Raw genomic sequence first — 20,522 nt, 5'->3', positions numbered from 1 at the left:
AAATTAAAACAAACTTTCAAAGAGTTTAAAAGAAAAGTAATCACTACGAATATGTATATACAGATAAGATCATGTAAAACTATTTAAAAATGTTTTATTCTACATGAAACCTACACACATTTGTGTGTGTAAAATACTTGAAAGTGTCTCTTTAAAGCAATCCCAGCACTGATATCCTGTACATCAGCATGAGTGATCTGAGGTTACTGAAACAACAGGAGTAAGAATGCCTTTGCAGTTTTAAATAAGTATAAACTTGGTTCTCTTATATCAAGTGTTACGACTGTTTTTATTCTCGCAGGTAATGCTATGCTGCTAAAAGGCTCATGTGGGGAAAATTAGTACATATATTTTTATATCCTACATTTTTGGGATTTGAATAGGAAAGTAATTTAAATACAGACTTATCCCTTGTGTCCATTTCCTCTCACATTAGGTATTAGAAATAAAAAACGTTTCCTGTCCTATTTACACCTTGCAGCACAGAACTGAATCTCCATATCCTGAAGAACAAGGTCCCACCCTCCTTCCCCCATAAATATATATTTTAAAGACTAGTATAACACTAATTGTTGCCTCCTAGAATTTTGTCAGGTTAAGGAAAAGTCTTAGCAGAAGCTCACTGGCTTTCTTCTGGAAAGACTGAGTTTACTGGGCCAAATTCATCGCTGGTGTAGCCCCATCAGAGGTCAATGGAGTCAAACAGGAATAATTATGGTCCAATATATTCTAACTCACAACTGAATTCTGTTTAACAATCAGACAGACAACGTTACCAAGTGTCCAGTAGTTATGTATTAAAGAGAGACTAATACTCCTGGGGGGATTCTGCATCACTGTGCATGCGCAGAATTCATGATCCCCACAGATTTTTTTGCTTTCCCACAGAAAAATAACTTTCTGACAGAGAAGCAAAGGGAAGCCACAAGAGCAGTCATGTGACCCTCCCCAGCAGTACGTTTTGGGTGCCCAGGGAAGCCAGCAGAGAGGTAAATCACTGTGGAGCAAGGGGTGGGACTGGGGAAGACCTGGCTGGTGGCTCCTATCCTGTGCTGGGCTCAGCTGCTAGTCCTATCTGGGCAGGATGGGACTTCCTCTTTCCCAGCACAGCATCCAGAGCCGAATCAGACCCACTCCCAGATTTCTCCCTAGGCTGCAGGAAGTTCTGCAAACTCCTCACCCATCGTTCCTTAGCTGCAGGGGGAGGGATCACTGTATGGGGAGCTGCTCCCCCATTCACCCAACCCCCATGCATCCAGACCCCTCATACCTAGCCTCACCCCACACACTCAGATCACATACACACACACACCCCCAAGCCCCACGCCCCCTGCACCTGGACCACCTTGACAAGCCACCTACACCTGGATCCCCACCTCACTGAGCCCCAGCCAGCTACACCTGGATCCCCACACCCCATTGAGCCCCTTTCCCCCCAGCATCTGGACCTCCCCACTGAGTCCCCCCACACTCAAACCCTCCTGTTGAACTCTATCCCCCCTACACCCAGACCTGCTGAGCCCCCACCACCTTCACCTGGACCTGCATGCAGAGTCCCATTACCGTTGCACCCAGAACTCCCCAACAAGCCCATGTGCATCCAGATTGCCTCACACACAACCCTCTCAACCTACACCTGGATCCCCCACACTAAGCCCCTCCATACTTGGATCCTGCAGGGCTGAGCCAGGAGCAGGGCCTTAGAGTGTTTCTGGGACAGGCTCGGTCCTTGCGCTGTGTCAGGGTTGAGTGCAGCCTCACTGCTGAGCCATTCCTTGGGGGGGAGCTGCAGAGCGATATCTTACCTCTTTGCACCTGTGGTCTATATTCCCCAATGACATGCTGGAGTCCCCACATGTATTTGACAAATAAAACTTGCAGAATTTTGAAATATTGTGTGCAGAATTTCTATTTATTTGGCACAGAATGCCATTAGGAGTAGAATATCCAGATTCAGCTATTTCATGCTTGCTGTTATCACAGTTGTGCATTATACAGCAAGTCTATTCTCGTCAAATCACTCTGTCAAACAAACCAAGAAAATCAGATGTGTTTTTCAGGGCTGTCATGGCATGAGTTTGTTAGCTGTTCTTCATTACAAGGCAATCTTCCCACCAATGATTTTGTTACTCGATATCCCAACTATCATCCTCTCTCTGAGGATTTGTCAGTGACATGTAAACACCTTCGTAACTTTGTTGTTTGGGTTCATGTTCGTGGATCTCAGATTATACATGCAAATGGTTTATCAAACTGAACAGATGCATGACTCCCACCAGTGTGCCACTGCTTTACTCCCACTTCTGTGGTCTCGTTTCTCCAGTCCTTAATTCAAAAGAATGCAAAGCTGCTCAGACCTGGTGAACTGGAGTTCCTGAGTGTACTTCCAATATCTAAGAGGTTTCACTGAACTGCGTATTTCCTAATTGACTTTGTAGCATTGCAACAGTATTTACTAAGGTGAAGATGATGAATGCCCTGTGCAGTGCTGGTATTCATTTTCAAAGCAAAAGGCATTAATCCTGTGATGGCTAGACTCTTAACATCAAATAACTGATGAAGTGCAGAAATAAGATTAACCAATCCTGCTCTGCACCTCCATCCACTAGACAGTAGCAAGTTTGTCACTAGAGTTTCCAGGTAATAAAAATTTAGGCTTCTACCTTGCTGAAATTGTACTTTTTAAATTTAACAGTAAGAAACTATGTATCCATCTGTCAGACTATCGGGCACCAGTAGGTTAATGTGATATAATTTTGCATAAAACATGGATTGCTCAATTATTCTCATTAGCTGGCTTTTAAAGAAGCCTCCCCCACCATATTTTATACTAACAATGGTTTGTAGACACTTTTGCATTTGCTTTCAAAAGTATCTCCTTCAAAAAGCACAAGTATACCTTGAAAGTTTGAATGCAGACATATTTAATTTACAACCTAACAATTCAAACTAGTTAATTACTACTGTTGCCATAGCACAAGTCATGACTGGAACACTAGAGACAAAGAAAAGGACAGATCTTTGCCCTGAGTTTAATCCTAAATAGTTTCAACATGGGAGGGATTAAAAATAAACAATGAGGTGATGAGCGAGAATAAAAATTACAACTGTGAGATTAAGAGACGTATTTTAGGTTATGTGCATTTTTTTTTATTCCTCATGTTGTTTTAATAAATTAATTTTGTATGTTAGGGTTTGTGGGCAGTGTCCAGAATGAAGGCTAGGAATGGGTCAGTAAAGAAACATTGACATCTGACTAGTTCTAATAGACTCCAGATTAAAGGAGGACACTGCCAACTTCATCTGATACATTAAAAAAATTCATACCTCTTGCAGCGTGTTGACATCCACGCCATCCCCCTGAATAACTCTGATATAAGGGGGCAACACCTTGTAGCCTTTTGCATTTTCTACAACAGGAAACTTCTTTCCTAAAATCTCCAAAACCTGTAGAAAAAAAATTGAAGCAATTCTGTTTCTACTTCTCCCACTCTAGTAAAGTTAAACACCAAATCCATTAAATAGAATCCATTAATAGAATTAATTTTTGTTAGCATTTTGAGTACTTGGCTCAGAGCAAAGCCATGCTGTACTCTAAATACTTCAGCCATTGTGCAGAGGGTGGTTTAGAAGAAAATGGCTTAGGAGACAATAGGGTCTGTATAGTCACATGGCTAAAGAAAACTAATCACACCCAATCCCTAGTTTTCTGCTTAACCACAAATTGGCAGCTAGACTCTTCTCAGTAGATCAACCCAGCATATTTCTCTCTCTCCTTTTTTTTTTTTTTTTTTTTTTTTACACGCTTTACACAATGCAAACAGCGAATGTGCCCTTCACATTTCTCAGAATCATTAGCACCATACGCCTCATGGAGTAAGGACTGCTGTCTGAAGTCTCAGTTTAAACTAGCAATACTCAAAATTTAGATCTTGATCCACACGGCCTTTTTTCAGGGTTCTGAGAAAGGAACTTTGCTTAATCTCTCTATGGTGATGTAGCACTTGCCCTAGAGAAAAAAGTACCCAGACAAGTTAAATCTGTATTCGTCCTCGTAGATAGCCAAAATGTCATAACACTGAGAGTTACTCTAATGGAATGGTATTGTTGGCTTTTATGATAAGTTTTCTACATGCAAGTGTGTGTTCTAAATAGCTTTATACTTTTTTGTGGCATAATGCAATGACCAGGAGAACTGCATGATGACTTGTCTGCCTGGTGTAACAGTTGCGCATCTCTCGAGGCATCTAGATAGACTTATGTGTAGTGTTGGGGAGGAGCTGATGGTGGTCATGGTACATGTAGGTACCAATGATATAGGGAAGGATAGCAGAGAGGTCCTGAAGGCCAAAGGTAGGCTGCTAGGTAAGAGATTGAAGTCCAGGACCTCCATGGTAGCATTCTCTGAAGTGCTTCCAGTTCCATCCGCAGGGCCAGTTAGACAGGCAGAACTCCAAGGTCTCAATGCATGGATAAGACGATGGTGTAGGGAAGAGGGGTTTAGATTTACTCAAAACTGGAGAAACTTTTGGGAAAGGGGGAGCCTATACAAGAAGGATTGGTTTCAGTCAGATATAGGTGGAACCTGATTGCTGGCACTTAAAATTAAAAAGGTCATAGAGCAGTTTTTAAATTAAGCGCTAGGGAAAAGCGGATAGGTGCAGAGGAGCATGTGGTTTGGACAGAGACATCCTTTAGTGGAGGATTTATTAATGGAGATTCTCTACGTCCTAGTAAGGAGGAGAGGATGGAAGATGAAAAATACAGGCAGGACCTGATGAGAAATGAAAAAAATTAGTCAAATGAAAAAAAGTCCCATTCAATTACATCATGTAATGGCAGACAGCTAAAAAGTGCTTATAAACAAGCTTTTAAAGTGCTTATATAGAAATCATAAGATGGGTGAACTAGAGTGCTTTATACTAAATGAGGATATTGATATAATAGGCATTACAGAAACTCAGTGGAATGAGGATAATCAATGGGACACAGTAATACTAGGGTACTAAATACACTGGAAGGACAGAACAGGTCTTGCTGGTGGGGGAGTGGCACTATATGTGAAAGAAAGTGTAGAATCAAATGAAGTAAAAATCTTAAATGAATCAAACTGTATGATAGTAATTCTATGCTCTAAGAAGAATATAGCAGTAGGGATATATTACTGACCACCTGACCAGGATATAGTGACTGTGAAATGCTCAGGGAGATGAGACAGGCTACTAAAATAAAATAATAATGGGGGATTTCAACTATCCCTCTATTGACTGGGTACATTTCACCTCAGGACGGGAGGCAGAGATAGTTTCTTGACACCTTAAAGGACTGCTTCTTGGAGCAGCTTGTCCTGTAACCCACGAGAGGCAATTCTTGACTTAGTCTTAAGTGGAGCAAAGGATCTGGTCCAAGAGGTGAATACAGCTGGACCCCTTGGTAATAGTGACCATAATATAATTAAATTTAACATCCCTGTGGTGGGGAAAAACCACAGCATCCAACATTGTAGCATTTAATTTCAGGAAGGGGAACTACACAAAATTGAGAAATTTATTGAAACAGAAATTAAAAAGTACAAAAGTTTCACCAAAAGTGAAATTGCTGCCAGCTGCATGGAAACTTTTTAAAGACAACATAATAGAGGTTCGACTTAAATGTATACCCCAAATTAAAAAACATAATAAGAGAACCAAAAAAGTGACACCATGGCTAAACAATAAAAGTAAAAGAAGCAGTGAGAGGAAACAGGCATCCTTTAAAAAAGTGGAAGTTAAATCCTAGTGAGGAAAATAGAAAGGGAGCATAAACTCTGGCAAATGAAGTGTAAAAATACTGTTAGGAAGGCCAAAAAAGAATGTGAAGAATAGCTAGCTAAAGACTCAGAAAGTAATAGCAAAAGGTATATCAGAAGTAGGAAGCCTGCTAAACAACCAGTGAGGCCACTGGATAATTGAGATGCTAAAGGAGCACTCAAGGATGATACGGCCATTGCGGAGAAACGAAATGAATTCTTTGTATTGATATTCATGGCTGAGGATGTGAGGGAGATTCCCAAACCTGAGCCATTCTTTTAGGTGACAAAACTGAGGAACGGTCCCAGATTGAGGTGTCATTAGAGGTTTTGGAACAAACTGAAACTAAACAGTAATAAATCACCAGAACCAGATGGTATTCACTTAAGAGTTCTGAAGGAACTCAAATATGAAATTGAAGGACTACTAACTGTTGTCTGTAACCTATCATTTAAATCAGCTTCTGTACCAAATGACTGGAGGATAGCAAATGTGACGCCAATTTTTATAAAGGGCTCCAGAGGTGATCCCAGCAATTACAGACATCAGTAAACCTGACTTGTTGGGGAAGAGTCACCAAAGTTAACAAGCATGTGGACAAGGGGGATCCAGTAGATATAGTGTACTTAGATTTTCAGAAAGCCTTTGACAAGGTCCCTCACCAAAGGCTCTTAAGCAAAGTAAGCTGTCATGGGATAAGAGGGAAGGTCCTCTTGTGGACTGGTAACTGATTAAAAGATAGGAAAGCGTAGGAATAAATGGTCAGTTTTCAGAAAGGAGAGGGGTAAATGGTGGTGTCCCCCAGGGGTCTGTACTGGGTCCAGTTCTATTCAACATAATTCATAAATGATCTGGAAAAGGAGGTAAATCGTGAGGCAGCAAAATTTGCAGATCATACAAAATTTCTCAAGGTACTTAAGTCCCAGGCAGACAGCAAAGAGCTACAAAAGCATCTCTCAAAACTGGGTGACTGTGCAACAAAATGACAGATGAAATTCAATGTTGATAAATGCACACTGGAAAACAATCCCAACTATACATATAAAATGATGGGGTCTAAATTAGGTGTTACCACTCAAGAAAGATCTTGGAGTCATTGTGTGTAGTTCTCGCAAAACATCCATTCAATGTGCAGAAGCAGTCAAAAAAGCAAGCAGAATGTTGGGAATCATTAAAAAAGGGATAGATAATGAGGCGGAAAATATATTGCCTTTATATAAAACCATGGTATGCCAACATCTTGAATACTGAGTGCAGATGTGGTCACGCCATCTCAAAAAAGATATACTGGAATTGGAAAAGGTTTAGAAAAGGGCAACAAAAATGATCAGGGGTATGGAACGGCTTCCATATGAGGAGAGATTAATAAGACTGGGACTTTTCAGCTTGGAAAGAGATGACTAAGAGGGGGACATGACTGAGGTCTATAAAATCATAACTGGTATGGAGAAAGCATATAAGGAAGTGTTATTTACTCCTTCTCATAACACAAGAACGAGAGGTCACCAAATGAAATTAATAGGCAGCAGGTTTAAAACAAACAAATGGCAGTATTTCTTCACACAATGCATAGTCAGCCTGTGGAACTCATTACCAGACGACACTGTGCAGGCCAAGACTATAACAGGGTTCAGAAAAAGAACTAGATAAATTAAATGGAAGAGAAGTCCATCAATGGCTATTAGCCAGAATGGGCCACGATAGTGTCCCCAGCTTCTGTTCGCTAGAAGCTGGGAATGGGCGACAAGGAATGGACCACTTGACGATTACCTGTTCATTCACTCTGGGGCACCTGGCACTGGCCACTGTAGGAAGACAGGGTACTGAGCTAGATGGACCTTTGGTCTGACCCAGTATGGCCATTCCTATGTTCTTATTCTACAGTTCTGTATGATGAAGTGGCTCTTTGATTGTTAAAGAGCAAGTATCTCTGGTTTAAATGCAAATCTGACAGGCTTTGGAGCTTTCCTTGTATGTGCAGCATGTGTAATTTATTGCTTCAGTGTTAAGTGACTTTGGATTTTCAGGCTTATTTTAAGTGGTGAGAAATGTCACTTTAGCTTGGCATTTGATTAATGCTTAGTCAGCCTCCTATTCTATTCCTTATTAGAAAGTGCTGAGACACTAATATATGTTGTATTATCCCAGAATCTTTCTAAAAAACAATGAGGAGTCCAGTGGCACCTTAAAGACTAACAGATTTATTTGAGCATAAGCTTTTGTGGGTAAAAGACCCACTTTTTCAGATGCATCTGAATCTTTCTGTATCACAACTGAGAACAACAACATATACTATTCTTCAAGCAGTTAATACACTGACTAATCTTGCAAAGTTCTAAAAGGGACCAAAAATGGCTTTAAGACCTCTAAGTAGTTGAGTAACTGGCTTTAGTAAAAACCAAGCTATTGGGAACGTGGAACAGAGAGTTTCCTCAGATAAGGTTAATGACACACATTTTTGGATCTATCACACATGAAACACTCCAGTGCAGCAATAGTTTTAGCTCATCAATAATAAATTTCCCAAATGCGTTAGACAGCCATTTCAAAATTCTACATTGGAAGAATTTCAAAAGTATTACCTTTAACACAGTGTCAAGAGGATTTCCAGAATCTGGTCTAATAAGCAGCGGTGCCTTTGGACTTCTGGATACAATTAAATGCCTCAAGTCCTCACCCCATATTTTCTCACAAGCATTGTAGATGTCATAGCTGTCACTGACCACAGATACAGGCACTGAAGAAAACTGCGTCACTATGTGTTCAAAAGCATCTTTCTCATGGTCTTTTCCCCAAGCGGTTATGGTACTGGAAAATCAGTTGAAGATCTGCATTAGACTGAAGTTCATGAGCTAGTTGAATCACATGTTTTGTATTTTTCTGTATGTAAAAGATATTCTGTAACTAAAGCCAACTACAATGCAAACTGACACAGTCGTTTAAATATCTTCAAGTAGTTTACATGAACTATAAAACAAGCTGAATCAACGTATTGCTGCTAATAGTTTTACAAGGGAATCTCTCAAAAGTGTTCCGCCCTTAGCATCTTACTATCCTCCTCAGACAGTGACCCAACAAATGTCACCCATCCCCTTCAATCTGAGGTCTATAGTACTTCGTAGAGGGCGCCTGTCTGCATTTCCAAACCTGGACACCAAGCCTAATTGGTAGCTGGTTAATCATTCTGTAGATTAGAGTAGGGTAGAATAAATACAATCTCCCTCTACTTGGCTGCAAGCTGGTTTCCCAAAACTGGGTACAGGATATGAGGGAACAGATCCCTCTTGCCAGTAGTGGTGCTTGAGGTTATATGTCCTGTCCCTTCACTCACTTCACCATTATCTGTAAAAGAGGGAAGAGCCCTTGCGGAGGCAGCAGAGTGGGGAGCAGGCATCTGTAAGACAATAGAACCAGGTTGAATGGAGAGCAGCACTCTAGCCTGGGGCGAGGGGGGTGGGGAAAGAGAGGGACAGGGGAGGCAGGAAGGAGGAGTAAGGACAGAGTCCTCTACTGCGAGGGAGTAGATGAGATGTAAGTACTCAGCTAGCAGGGGGTGGGCACCTGGCTTCCTCTCAGGACCAGTTCCTCCAGCCTCCAGGCAGACAGACTGACTGTTCAGCAGCAGCTCAGCTCCACCTCCTCCTCCTGCAGGAGCACAGTAGCTGGGGGGTGGAGGTGGGTGTAATGCATGCAAGAGCGAAGGGATTTACCTATAAATGCTGGGTTGTTTTTTTCTAAAATGCTGATACTGGATGGGAATCTTATTTTTCACCTGTGCAGTTTTGTAAAACTCTGCAGTATCAAGGCCTTAAATACTTCTAACACTTAACCAGGTACCGAACTACTTACATCAATAGTCTTATTGACTACAATGAGGCTACTCATGCTTGAAGTTAAGCAACATGCTTATATGTTTGCAGCACTTGACACTAAATTTATGTTAGTAAAAACTTGTCTTGGTAGCATAAAATCTGTCACTTAAAAAGTAAAAGCATTTATCCAGTCTGGTTGTTCTCTCGTCTCACAGGCACCCTCAGCAATGTTAGCAAAGAGATGTAAGAAAGAAGTTCCTTTTCCAAGAGGAGCTGTGGCAATAATGGGATCATGCACAGCCAGGTGCCAGCTACAAGCACAGCACTGACAGCACTCCAATCCTGGAGAACTTGGAATGATTTGAGAAGTGGCTTGCATGAGCCTCTTCAAACTTATTAGCGGCTCGGAGAGAATGGTCGCAATATGCATTTACCAAACAGAATCTCAGCTGGGACTACTTAAGCTGTTGACTTTAACATCACCATGCCAATGAACTGCACAGAACATTTATTACAATTATTAGTATATTTTCTTAAATTACACTTTAAATTTACAGCTGGTTCTGCCAAGCCTAAAATAAACAAGTCAAAAGCACTGGGCAGCCTGTTGAACTTCCAACAACGCATACAACAGTTCTCTAGATTTCCAATTAGTAATTAAATCCCATACTTAGATTGCTCCAGAAACACTGATCTGGACAGATATTTACTGCTCAGAAATGACCACCATACAAAGTAAATCCAGTCTTTGGACTGGAATCATGTACCCCAGTTTACCAGACTAGAATATTTATGACATTGAACACTGGAGTTTTATCCACTAAGAATAATATGGAATGGTGCAAAGTTTTTATCCATTTAAGAGGGTAGACTGGATAGCACAAGGTAATAAAATGCAGACACTGTCATCTCTGTATCAAAATCCAGTAAAGGTCAGGAGTAGCTGAAAGTTACCAGCTAACGACTGTGATATGATGTTTGAAATGAATGAGTGTCAGTCTCATAGAAGTGTTCAAAATATAACAACCACTGTCACAATTCTCATCCTTCTTGGCGGGATCAGTAGAGATCAAGGATTGATAGGCCTAATTACTCAGCCAGGGTCCTGACATGATGGGAATCTTATTATATCTTAACTACCTCTGCTTGGGGGAGAGGTCTTGAGTTGGGAGTGCTGACACTGGCAACTTTCATGACTTCTCATGCATTTTCAAAGAGCTGTGCTAAAGAAATGGGCCCCAGTATCAAATTGTTGCCCATTGAGAAGACAAATGTTCAAGATGTTTTAATTATGACTATACAACTTGACTCAGAAAACCCCCCAAGTTACTCATTTTGAACCTAAATAAGTTTCTTAAAAACTTAGATCAGTACATTATACATGCATCAGCTGGCAAGGTTCACTTCTGCCTTAACTGCTGGACTAGTATCTACTCATACAGCGTGCCACACAAAAAGACCGAAGAGGTTTTATCTGCCTCCTTATGTGGAATGAAGCAAGCATTTCCACATGCAAAGAAAGGACATGGAAAAATAGTTGTGTTAACACTAGAAACAAAGAAATTCAGCAAGGGTTTCAAACAACTGGAGGGAAAAAAAAAATCTTACCTGTGTTCAGCAGCTGGAATAGAATATCCTGGAACAGGGTCTTTCGTTCCATAGTACTTTTTAATTAAAGCAATTCCTGCTACTGTGTCAGTTCCTTTAAAGTTTACCAGGTGAGCAGATGCTCCTATTCCTGCTGTCTGAGAAACAAACAGACATCACTTTAAATTACAGTGCCGAATCACAGAATATCAGGGTTGGATGGGATCTCAGGAGGTCATCTAGTCCAAACCCCTGGTCAAAGCAGGACCAATCCCCATCTCCCCAACTAAATCATCCAATCATGAAGCCTAATTATCAAGCATTGTACAGGGTTAGTTCTGTTACACCAAAGCTCTTGTTTAATTCTAGTTTCTCCTGTATTTAGTTTAAACACACAGTCTCATACTATCCAGAAGATAATTTCCATAAAGAGAAAAACTCTCCAGATCTTGATATTTAAGTAAACTGCAGTTTCTTTAATTTTGCTCCTGAAGGTACTAAGGGAAGGAAAGAGTTCTCAGGAAAGTACTCTCAACACACACTGCTCCAATAATCCAAAAACTTTCCTAACATTACAAGATACCACAGTGTCAGAAATAGTCAAAAGGTATTCGTGCCAAAATGCTATAAATTCCTGGCTATGGTACATTTGTTTAAATAGAATCAGACTTCTCAAGCTCTTGGGCAATTAGTGTTACCTCTTGTGAAGAAACTCCTCTGTAGCCAAAGTCATGCAGTTTATACTCCAGTCCTTCTAAGCTACCAGATGTTTCTAGCAAATACTTTGCCAAAATTTTCTTCTGCTCCCTGGAATTTGTGGCCACTGTGATTGGATACCATGACTGAACAAGAATAGTCTACAACAACAAAACTCATTGTTATCAGGTGCACATAAGTGAAATATGCTTGATCAAGACAAAAAAAATCCCCATTTGGCAATGAGCCAAGCACAACTGGGACTACTGGCAATAAACCAAGGGGAAATCTGTATGGGCTGCAAAGACTTAGCAAATTAGGTATGGCAAATGGTTTCAATGTGTGCACAAGTCACTTATTGGGAGAGTACCATCACATCATTCCCCAATTCTACTTCTGGCTGTTAACTTATAACTACACTCTTCCAAGAGGTGCTCCTCATTTTTAGAAGTGATGCAAGAAATATTGGCTATGTCCAAAATAATTTAATTAAGAGTCAGATTTAATTGAATAAGTCCTTTTTATTGTGAGGTGGGCCAAGTAACTACTCACTGCAGAAGTCAAACTTCCTGAGCTGCAGACCAATGCACACAAAAGCCAATCCCCACAACGTGTATGAGCACTGTTGTGAATTTCCCCTATTTATTAAATAAGCCTATCATATATAGCACTTCTGCAGCAGGCTTCAAGAAAGAGACAGATCTTTTGAAAGCAGAAACCAGCTGGTTCCAGAGATCTCACCCTAAACCCAAGTAAAATGATTGTGATCCCATTCTTTATTTTTAATGAAAGCTTCATTTTTAAAAGCCTGACCTCAACCCAGTTAGTGAGCCAATAGCACTCTGGATCCATGTTTTCTACTGTGAAGAGTACATTTCCTCTGGGAATGACTGAGCCTTCAGGAACAGCCTTTACTTCTATTGGAAGATGCCCTTCATACTTCTGTAAGAGAAATTAATAGCAGCATTAGAGTGTAGGAACGGCTTGGCCAGCTCTGCTTCCATTGACTTCACTGGAGCAAAATCAGGCTTTATATTTGCTAAAAAGAAAATTTACAGTGAAATAAACTGAATATTTAAAAAAAAAAACCCCACTCAAATGCATCAAAACCTATACATTTAAAAAGGAACCAATTCCACAAAATGAATAAATAACCATGTTCCACTAAAGGATATTTAACAATGTTATTCTTTGAACATACATTTAAGGAGACCCTGCTGTTTAAAATAATAAATAAATAAATAATTTGTTTGGTCCACAGAAGTGTTCATTTAACAGATCTTTGCCATTCAATTTTCTGTGGTGTTTTACCTTGACGGTTACTCCAGCTGGCATCTATATTTTAAATGGTCTGATTATGTCTTGGTGCAGACATTTGTTTTAAGAGAAAAAATATCTTTAAATGGGAATCAGTGTACAACCTTTCTAAAAAGGATCATCTACTCTATCCACTGACCATGGAATCCAGTCTCCTAAAGTTTTATTTTTTCAATTTCAAAACAATTGTCAACATTAACTTTCATGCTTGAAATATTCAAGATTCTGTGGAATACGTCGTCGCTGCCTGTTTGCAATGAATAAATTATGAGACAGCAACTGTAAAATAACTACTGTAAGCTACTGAAATAGCACAATGAACTAAACTGATAAGTAGCAGCTTGCGTAGACTCAAATGAACATGCCTTAGGAGTCTTTCCATAAAGTGTACAAAAGTGTGTTAAAATGAACGTATGTACCAAAATGGTGCTTCTTTAGAAAAATGGTGCAGTTTTGTAGCTAGTATCAAAACACATTCTCCGGTGATATCCCAATGTATGTCAAAATGCTGCTTCAACAGCTCCAGTTGTCAAAGATTAATCAGTATAACATTTTTTTTTTTTTAAATAAAACACTTCCATTCAGAATTTCAGAAGCACTTTCACATGGAGACGCATCCTAGAAATTCAGGTATTTCCAAGAAATCGCTAGTGTTTTAGAGGTATCATCAGAGTCCTTTCCTGTTTAAGAGCCTTCTCACATTTATATACAGCAAGGAATCAGTTTACTAGACTGACCAAAGATGACCATGCCTATTACAATCTCCCAAGACAGAAGCCTAGTAAAGACTGTCCAACAATAAGGCTTTAAATTATTTATTGGTGAGTAAATGGTGATAAAAAGATACAGCCTAAAGAGGAAAAAGGAAACCAGGTTATTAAATAAGTTCTGGTTCTCTTCAGGAGAAGTAATATGGGAAAATCATAGTAATTTACTCAAAGGATCTATGAACAGAAGTAGACAGACACCCACCCCTTCAGCACTCTGTTTTTCTCCATCCTACCATTTACTCCAGTTTGATTTATCTTGTCACTAATGTTACGCTTTGTGAAAGTGGAGAATTTCCATTCTTATTGTCCATTTTGGTTGCTAAAGGACATCCAGATATGCCAATATGTTCATAGCCACATGCCATCAAATACCTCAGTCATGATCATTAATGGAATACACAATGCTTTCGAAGAAATAATTCAGTCTAACATAAAAATTGGCAATGCAGCAACCTTTAGTGAGTGAAAAGAATGGAACAAATCTGCCCACACTTAAAGAGAAAATGCTCTCATTTCTTTGAAAAAAAATTACACACTAAGAAAATAACATTTTCAAAGATAGTTATTTTGGAATTTTTGTGTCTCAGAAAAATTCCTAACTGTTCTCTATATCTCATAACAAAACTTATTTTAAGTAGCACAACAAAATTTAGACGCCCGATTTTCATATACCAATTAAAATGTATTTTCTCCATTTACTAGTTACTCATGCAAAAAGTTGTAGTGCTTTCTGCATTAGAAGAAAAGAAACTATGATTAATTAGATAAAGTGATTTTAATGTCATAACCAGGCAATAAATGTTGTATTACATAGTGAAATTTGCCAGCAAGCCCCCACTCATACTAGCAGGAGACGGCAGCAATAAATCCCTATTACCCAGAAAGCCATATCTGGTATTTGTAAGGATGAAAACTACTTTGCTTTATGGATTTACAATTATTTGATTATTCTGTGACAGCTGCTAGTCCTTGCACACTACAGCAATGATCCTAAAGATGGGAGTAACTAATCCCGATGCACAAATCCTACCTAGAATTTCCTTGAATTAAAATATACAAAAAACACAGATTTTTACCTCAAGAATATAGTTCCATCCCTTTTCATTGAAGACATCATCTTGAAAATGCTCCCTGTACACCTCTTTGGCTTCCTGGATTTTCTCTTTGGTTATCACTTTGCCTGCAATTAAAAATAATTAAAAATAAGTTCAGACAATGCAATAATTTTTTAATGCCAAGCATTATTAAGCAGCTCTTTATGAATAAATAAAAGATGAAGCTTTTATTATCAAAGTTTCCTCCCAGACATAAAAAAGTTACTTTGTGTACAAAAAGCTTTTGGAGGGCAATCCTGTCATAACGAATGCTATGCTTAAAAGAGAGACAGGATGGCTAAGAAAATTGGTATGGGAACAGAAGACCTTTCACTTATAGATTAGTAGTTCAAATTCAGCTCAGGTTGGTAATAATTTGAGGTCACTACCAATTGATGTTGGTCAGCATCTACATGGAATGAGTTGATGCCCTCAACACTGTTCCCTGAGAAGGAGTCACAACATTCAGCAAAGCACAGAAAGTCTGGATTAGCGTGGATACTAAGCTATGTTCCTCCACACTGATGATCTCTTCAAAACAGGGTTGAGGCACCTTAGCAGGACACTCTAAGGAAGCTTGTAATGATATTGCCTCTGTCATACTCTTTTTGTGCTAAACAGGGGACTTCAACCTACAGGACTACTAACCTGACACATTCCATAAATGCTAAAATGAATTAAGTTTAATATTGTCCTGTAATTCTTTAGCGCTCTATAGAAGCTGTTATAGTAAGGTCAACTAACCTCTGACAACCCACCCCAGAATGAGATTCTGAAGACCAAGTATACTGATTTGAATCATGCTGTGATTATTTTGGGACACTTTTCCTATTTCAAGGAGGTACAAAAAGAGGAGGTTCACAGTGAATGAGATGGGACTGTCAAATGATTTTTTACTGGAGTGCCAACATTTGGCAAGAATGGAGATTGGAGTCTTGGTTAAGATTTGCTCAGTCTGTGAACAATGATGTAGGAAAAGGATTTTTTGGTATAACAGAAACTGGAATGAGAGGAAGAATCAAAATAGATGGTATTTACTTGAAGTGCAAAAACAAAATAATTGTACCAACAAATATGGGTTTATAATGGAATGTGAAGTTGTAAGATGTACATCTTTAAATGGTCTGGAAAAAAAATGCACACTTAGCTACCACAGTCAACAATTAAAATCCTGTTATAGACCATTACTAGATTTAAAGGCAAACACACTAAAACACAAGTTACTAATACATGCATATAACTAATTGAAAAATGTACAATTTGTATTTTCTAAGTTTTGAACATAAAACTTATTTTCCTCCAAATCTTAACTGACTCTCAAAGAGAATGGTGTTGCTACCATTTTTAATGATTCCAGGTAACTTATCTTTGGCTCTGATCTTTTTCAAGTTTTGATGTTTCAGATGACCATTCATCTAAAACACGGTAACATCTTTGTAGGTAAAAACACTTGTTATTCTTTTTAGTTTGCTGATTATCTCATTGATACCTAACAAAAATAGAAGGCACTGAATGTAGAAGATCGTTTTACAAAAGACGACATCACGTTTGAGAGTCACGAGAATAAAATGAGACTTCAAATTTTAAAAACAACACAGAGTTAAAATAAACTGCTTCAACTATTAGAATTCAAGAAATTTGGAGAAAAATATGGAGATTTAAGTTTTATCTGAAATAATGAGACAAATACCTTTTAAGTACTTATTTAGAATGTACTGCAACCCGTAAAAAACTGTTTCCTCATATTTCACCTTCTTTAATCTGGAGTTCTCAGTCTTCTTTTCACGACATTCAAAGTAGGAATAAACTTTGCTTGTATTAGGTGGATATTGCTTATAATGTGTAACCTACATTAAGAAAAACCTCAGTAAGAGCTCAAAACGTATAATCACCACAGGACAGACAATAAAAGATCAGAAATGAACAAGACTTGTTAGAGTTTTCAGCAGAGTACCATCTTTACATGTGACTTTGGAATGACTCCCAGTCTTTCAGGCTGCTAGAAATAAGGAACATTCTCTCATTTCCCCATTACATCCATACTAGTAGCTGAGAGGATGGGTGGGGGATCTCTACCAGTTTACCTCTCCCTCAGATTTCTGATTGCTCAACCCAATTTCTCCTATTTTACTCCTTCCCCCATCTGTTTTTCAATCTTTCTGTCTAGTGAATAGCTTTAGTGCCCACCTCTGCTTCTACTCTTACAGTAGGTTTCCCTATAGCAGCAGAGTGAAACTGACCTGGGTTTTGAATAGCAGCAATGAAAAGTGACAGGACTGGTCAGTTTTCGTTCTGCTGTGTCTTTGCAAATCTGGTAGCAGCAGTGGAATGGAAGATGTTTGCCTGTTGAGAAGTTAGCACTGCTTTGGTTTATGCTCAATTCACATTTGCAGGTTATCACAGTCATAAGGCTAGAAACAATTCTTGAAGCAGTTCAGATTCTGAAGAAGCTGACGGCACTAACCCAAAAAAGCTTCTCATCTATCCTGGGTGAACAGAGGAGTAGATTTTTCTAGCTCTGCTTATGTCTATGCCAGCTCTCAAACCTGTTATTGCTGCTAGTTGTGTTAAATAAGTGAGTTGATTTTCTTCTTCAATGGAAGAGTTGCATTTTCCCACTGAAATTACTAAAGGGATTTTTCTCAAAACTTTCCATGAAGGCTGATCTTCAGGCACAGACCAGGGATTAGGAGTTCCACTCCAATAGTGAATGTTTAGTGGGAGCTGACCATTTGAACACAAATGGTTATAAATGTACCTAGCATTCTATCTTAGCGTGTACATTATACAGATCTATTACATTTCAAGTCTAACTAGATCTTCCTTTCCCATAGATGGGCCATTTTAGCCTTTAACTTTCAAAGCTGGTATTCCTTTTAAAATTACACATACAATCCACAACTGCATGCGAGATAGGAAGGGTATACAATGGTGTAAATTGGAAAGTTTGGGCTGATTTACAGATTCTACCATCTAAATGTCATAAGAAATCAGCTAATTTTCACAATTTTTTTTTGTCTGTCAGAATACGTACTTATACACCATACATACACTAATATACGCTTACATGCTTTGCAGCAGAAAAAAAATATAAGAAAGGAGAGGTGTCATCACTGCTCAGAACAGAAAATTGAAGGAAAAGTGCAAGATGTGTTTGCATATCTCTACGAAGACTGACAGATTTCTAGGCTTGAACAAGATATTAGAAATAACATTTTCCCTGTTACTACTTCCAAATTAAAAGGATTTTGAGTGATGGTTTCTAAGTATTTTTTGTTTTATTATATCTTTTTAGAAAAGTGTTTCCCAGCTTATTTTTACAATAAGTATCTGACACTTTCAAGATTAAATATTTAATTTTTCCCTTACCTGTATTACTAAAACTGTAGATTAAAAGATTTTAAAAATCCAATTTTCCTTTTCATCACTTATGCTGTTCTATTTTTTGAATTTCACTCAGCTTGGACAGTGAACTAGACTGGCCAGTTTCACTTTCCGGTTTTCATATACCAGCACAATGCCGTTGTGTTTTGGTATCCAATGCTGCAAGGGAATGTTTAATAAATCAAAGAGTGTAAAAATGTACGTTTTTATTCATCTTTGGCCTTAGAAAATTCAAACCCCAAATTTTAAGCATGGACAGCATAATGGAATATTTTTGTGTCTGCATTTACTTCAACTAATGAAAGTGCTGCAGAACCAATACAGCTAAAGGATCATAAGCTGGCTCAAACATCAAACACAATTGCTCCAAATGCAGAATGTGTATCATCTCTGATGTTAGAACCAGAAACAAAAAACTGGACTTTTAGATTCAGCCAAAGGAAAATGATGTGTTTTAATTTGGAAAGTCAGAAAATTCTATATAGGATTTAAAGACATTGCCACTCCTATTGACCAATTCTTCAAGCGTAATCACATCTGTATGGAAGAAAAAGTGCTACAAATCGGAAGAATTTGAAAAAATTAAGTTGAACTCTTAATTCCACTTAATGTTTATATATAAACAAGTATGTTTGACCACTAAAATTATATTACTTGATCTTTAAGAAAAGAGGATGCATGGAGCCATTAACAGGTTTGGCTATTACAAGATATTGGATGTTTGATATTCTGTGCCAGACAGTTTCACACTGAAGCATACTGAACTAATCATGTGATTAACTTTCTAGTGTGCGTAAATTTGCAGAATTAGATCCGTCATTAGGCATTTTTCTGGTTTTGTGGGTTTACATCACCGTAACATGATGGATATTAAGTTTGTGTGCATACTGAAATTCAGTATTTGCACCTACTATTTTAGCTATAGTTATACTGGGCTCTGATCCAGTATCTATTAGTACCTAGATTTTGTATAGCAACCTGAAGGATCCCAAGCTGCTTCTGTGTCTACACTACTTTGGTCTGTAAAACTTTTGTTGCTCCAGGATGTGGAAAAAAAAACAAAAAACAAAAAAACCCCCAAACCACACCCCAATTGAAAAGTTTTACTGATGCAAAGCCCTGGTGTGGACAGCGCTTTGTCAGGAGGAGATGCTCTCCCGCCAACAAAGTTACTGCCCCTCGTTGGGGATGGTTTTATTTTGTCAGCAGGAAAGCTCTCTTCTGATGACAAAGAGTGGCTACAGTGCCTGCCTTACAGCAACAAGGCTTTAGTGGCACAGTCATGTTGCTGTAAACTGTGCAGTGTATATACAACCCTAATGAGAACACTGTCATAATGAATTGGCAACACTACTTCCTGCTCCATCTACAGAAAGTGTTCTTTAGAGGTTTCCCAAAGAAATACTGAATGGGCACAACGTTGCTTAGCTTGAAATATGCAATGTGATCACAGTACAAGGTGTGAGAAGTGTAAACTACAGCTTGCAGGCTGAAGTCAGACAGGATTAATAATAACCAGATTAGTTCTTTATGTATGCGGATTGAAAAAAAAAGAAAAAAAGTTATCCAGTTAATTAAGAATCCTTCATTGACAGTTTAAATCTATAAACTATTAAAGTCTCCAAAAAAAAAACAAACAAAAAAAAAAAAAACAAAAAAAAAAGCAATCAAGTTTAATGGATTTTCCCCTCTCAAGTTTCTTTGAGAAAAAATGTTCCCTTACCTGAAGATATATACCAAGCTGCTTTGCAAAGAAAACTTTTCCATTTAGTTTTAAAGCCTTGAAGAGAGTTATATTTCACAGAGAAATGCTGTGTAATGTAATAGTCAATTACATTGCCTCAAATATTTTAAAAAGTCATTGACAAATTTCAAGCTCAATTAAATTTCTAAGGCTAAAATTCTTATCTTGATCACTGGGTACTGAGAAATAATTTAAATGAATTGAACAAGGTATATATGTCTGTCATTTTAAGACATATAATATTTAAGCAATCTTTGCATTATATTTATAGCATGCAGGGCCGACTCCAGGGGTTTTGTTGCCCCAAGCAGCTAAAAAAAGAGTCTTGC

At 38.5% G+C, this 20,522-nt stretch overlaps 1 protein-coding gene across 5 annotated transcripts in view; it reads right to left on the bottom strand.

Moving 5' to 3' along the window:
* The window catches only part of NAMPT (nicotinamide phosphoribosyltransferase), a 57,519-nt gene that overhangs the window by 14,957 nt on the left and 22,040 nt on the right, over positions 1-20,522 (bottom strand). For 2 of the 5 annotated variants that reach the window (XM_030550794.1, XM_030550877.1), the window contains exons 2-9: positions 17,306-17,408; positions 16,756-16,912; positions 15,048-15,151; positions 12,698-12,826; positions 11,887-12,045; positions 11,210-11,346; positions 8,372-8,597; positions 3,328-3,447 (exon numbers count right to left, since the gene is read on the bottom strand). In XM_030550794.1, coding sequence (XP_030406654.1) covers positions 3,328-3,447; positions 8,372-8,597; positions 11,210-11,346; positions 11,887-12,045; positions 12,698-12,826; positions 15,048-15,151; positions 16,756-16,912; positions 17,306-17,408 — 1,135 coding nt within the window. The remainder of the gene's footprint in view (positions 1-3,327; positions 3,448-8,371; positions 8,598-11,209; positions 11,347-11,886; positions 12,046-12,697; positions 12,827-15,047; positions 15,152-16,755; positions 16,913-17,305; positions 17,409-20,522) is intronic. The other 3 variants (XM_030550968.1, XM_030551044.1, XM_030551130.1) reach the window with 2 other exon arrangements.

The sequence above is a fragment of the Gopherus evgoodei genome, chromosome 1, assembly GCF_007399415.2.
Source record: "Gopherus evgoodei ecotype Sinaloan lineage chromosome 1, rGopEvg1_v1.p, whole genome shotgun sequence".
Taxonomy (NCBI): domain Eukaryota; kingdom Metazoa; phylum Chordata; order Testudines; family Testudinidae; genus Gopherus; species Gopherus evgoodei.
Note: the sequence above shows the minus strand (reverse complement) of the source record. Positions and strands in the feature narration are given on the sequence as shown.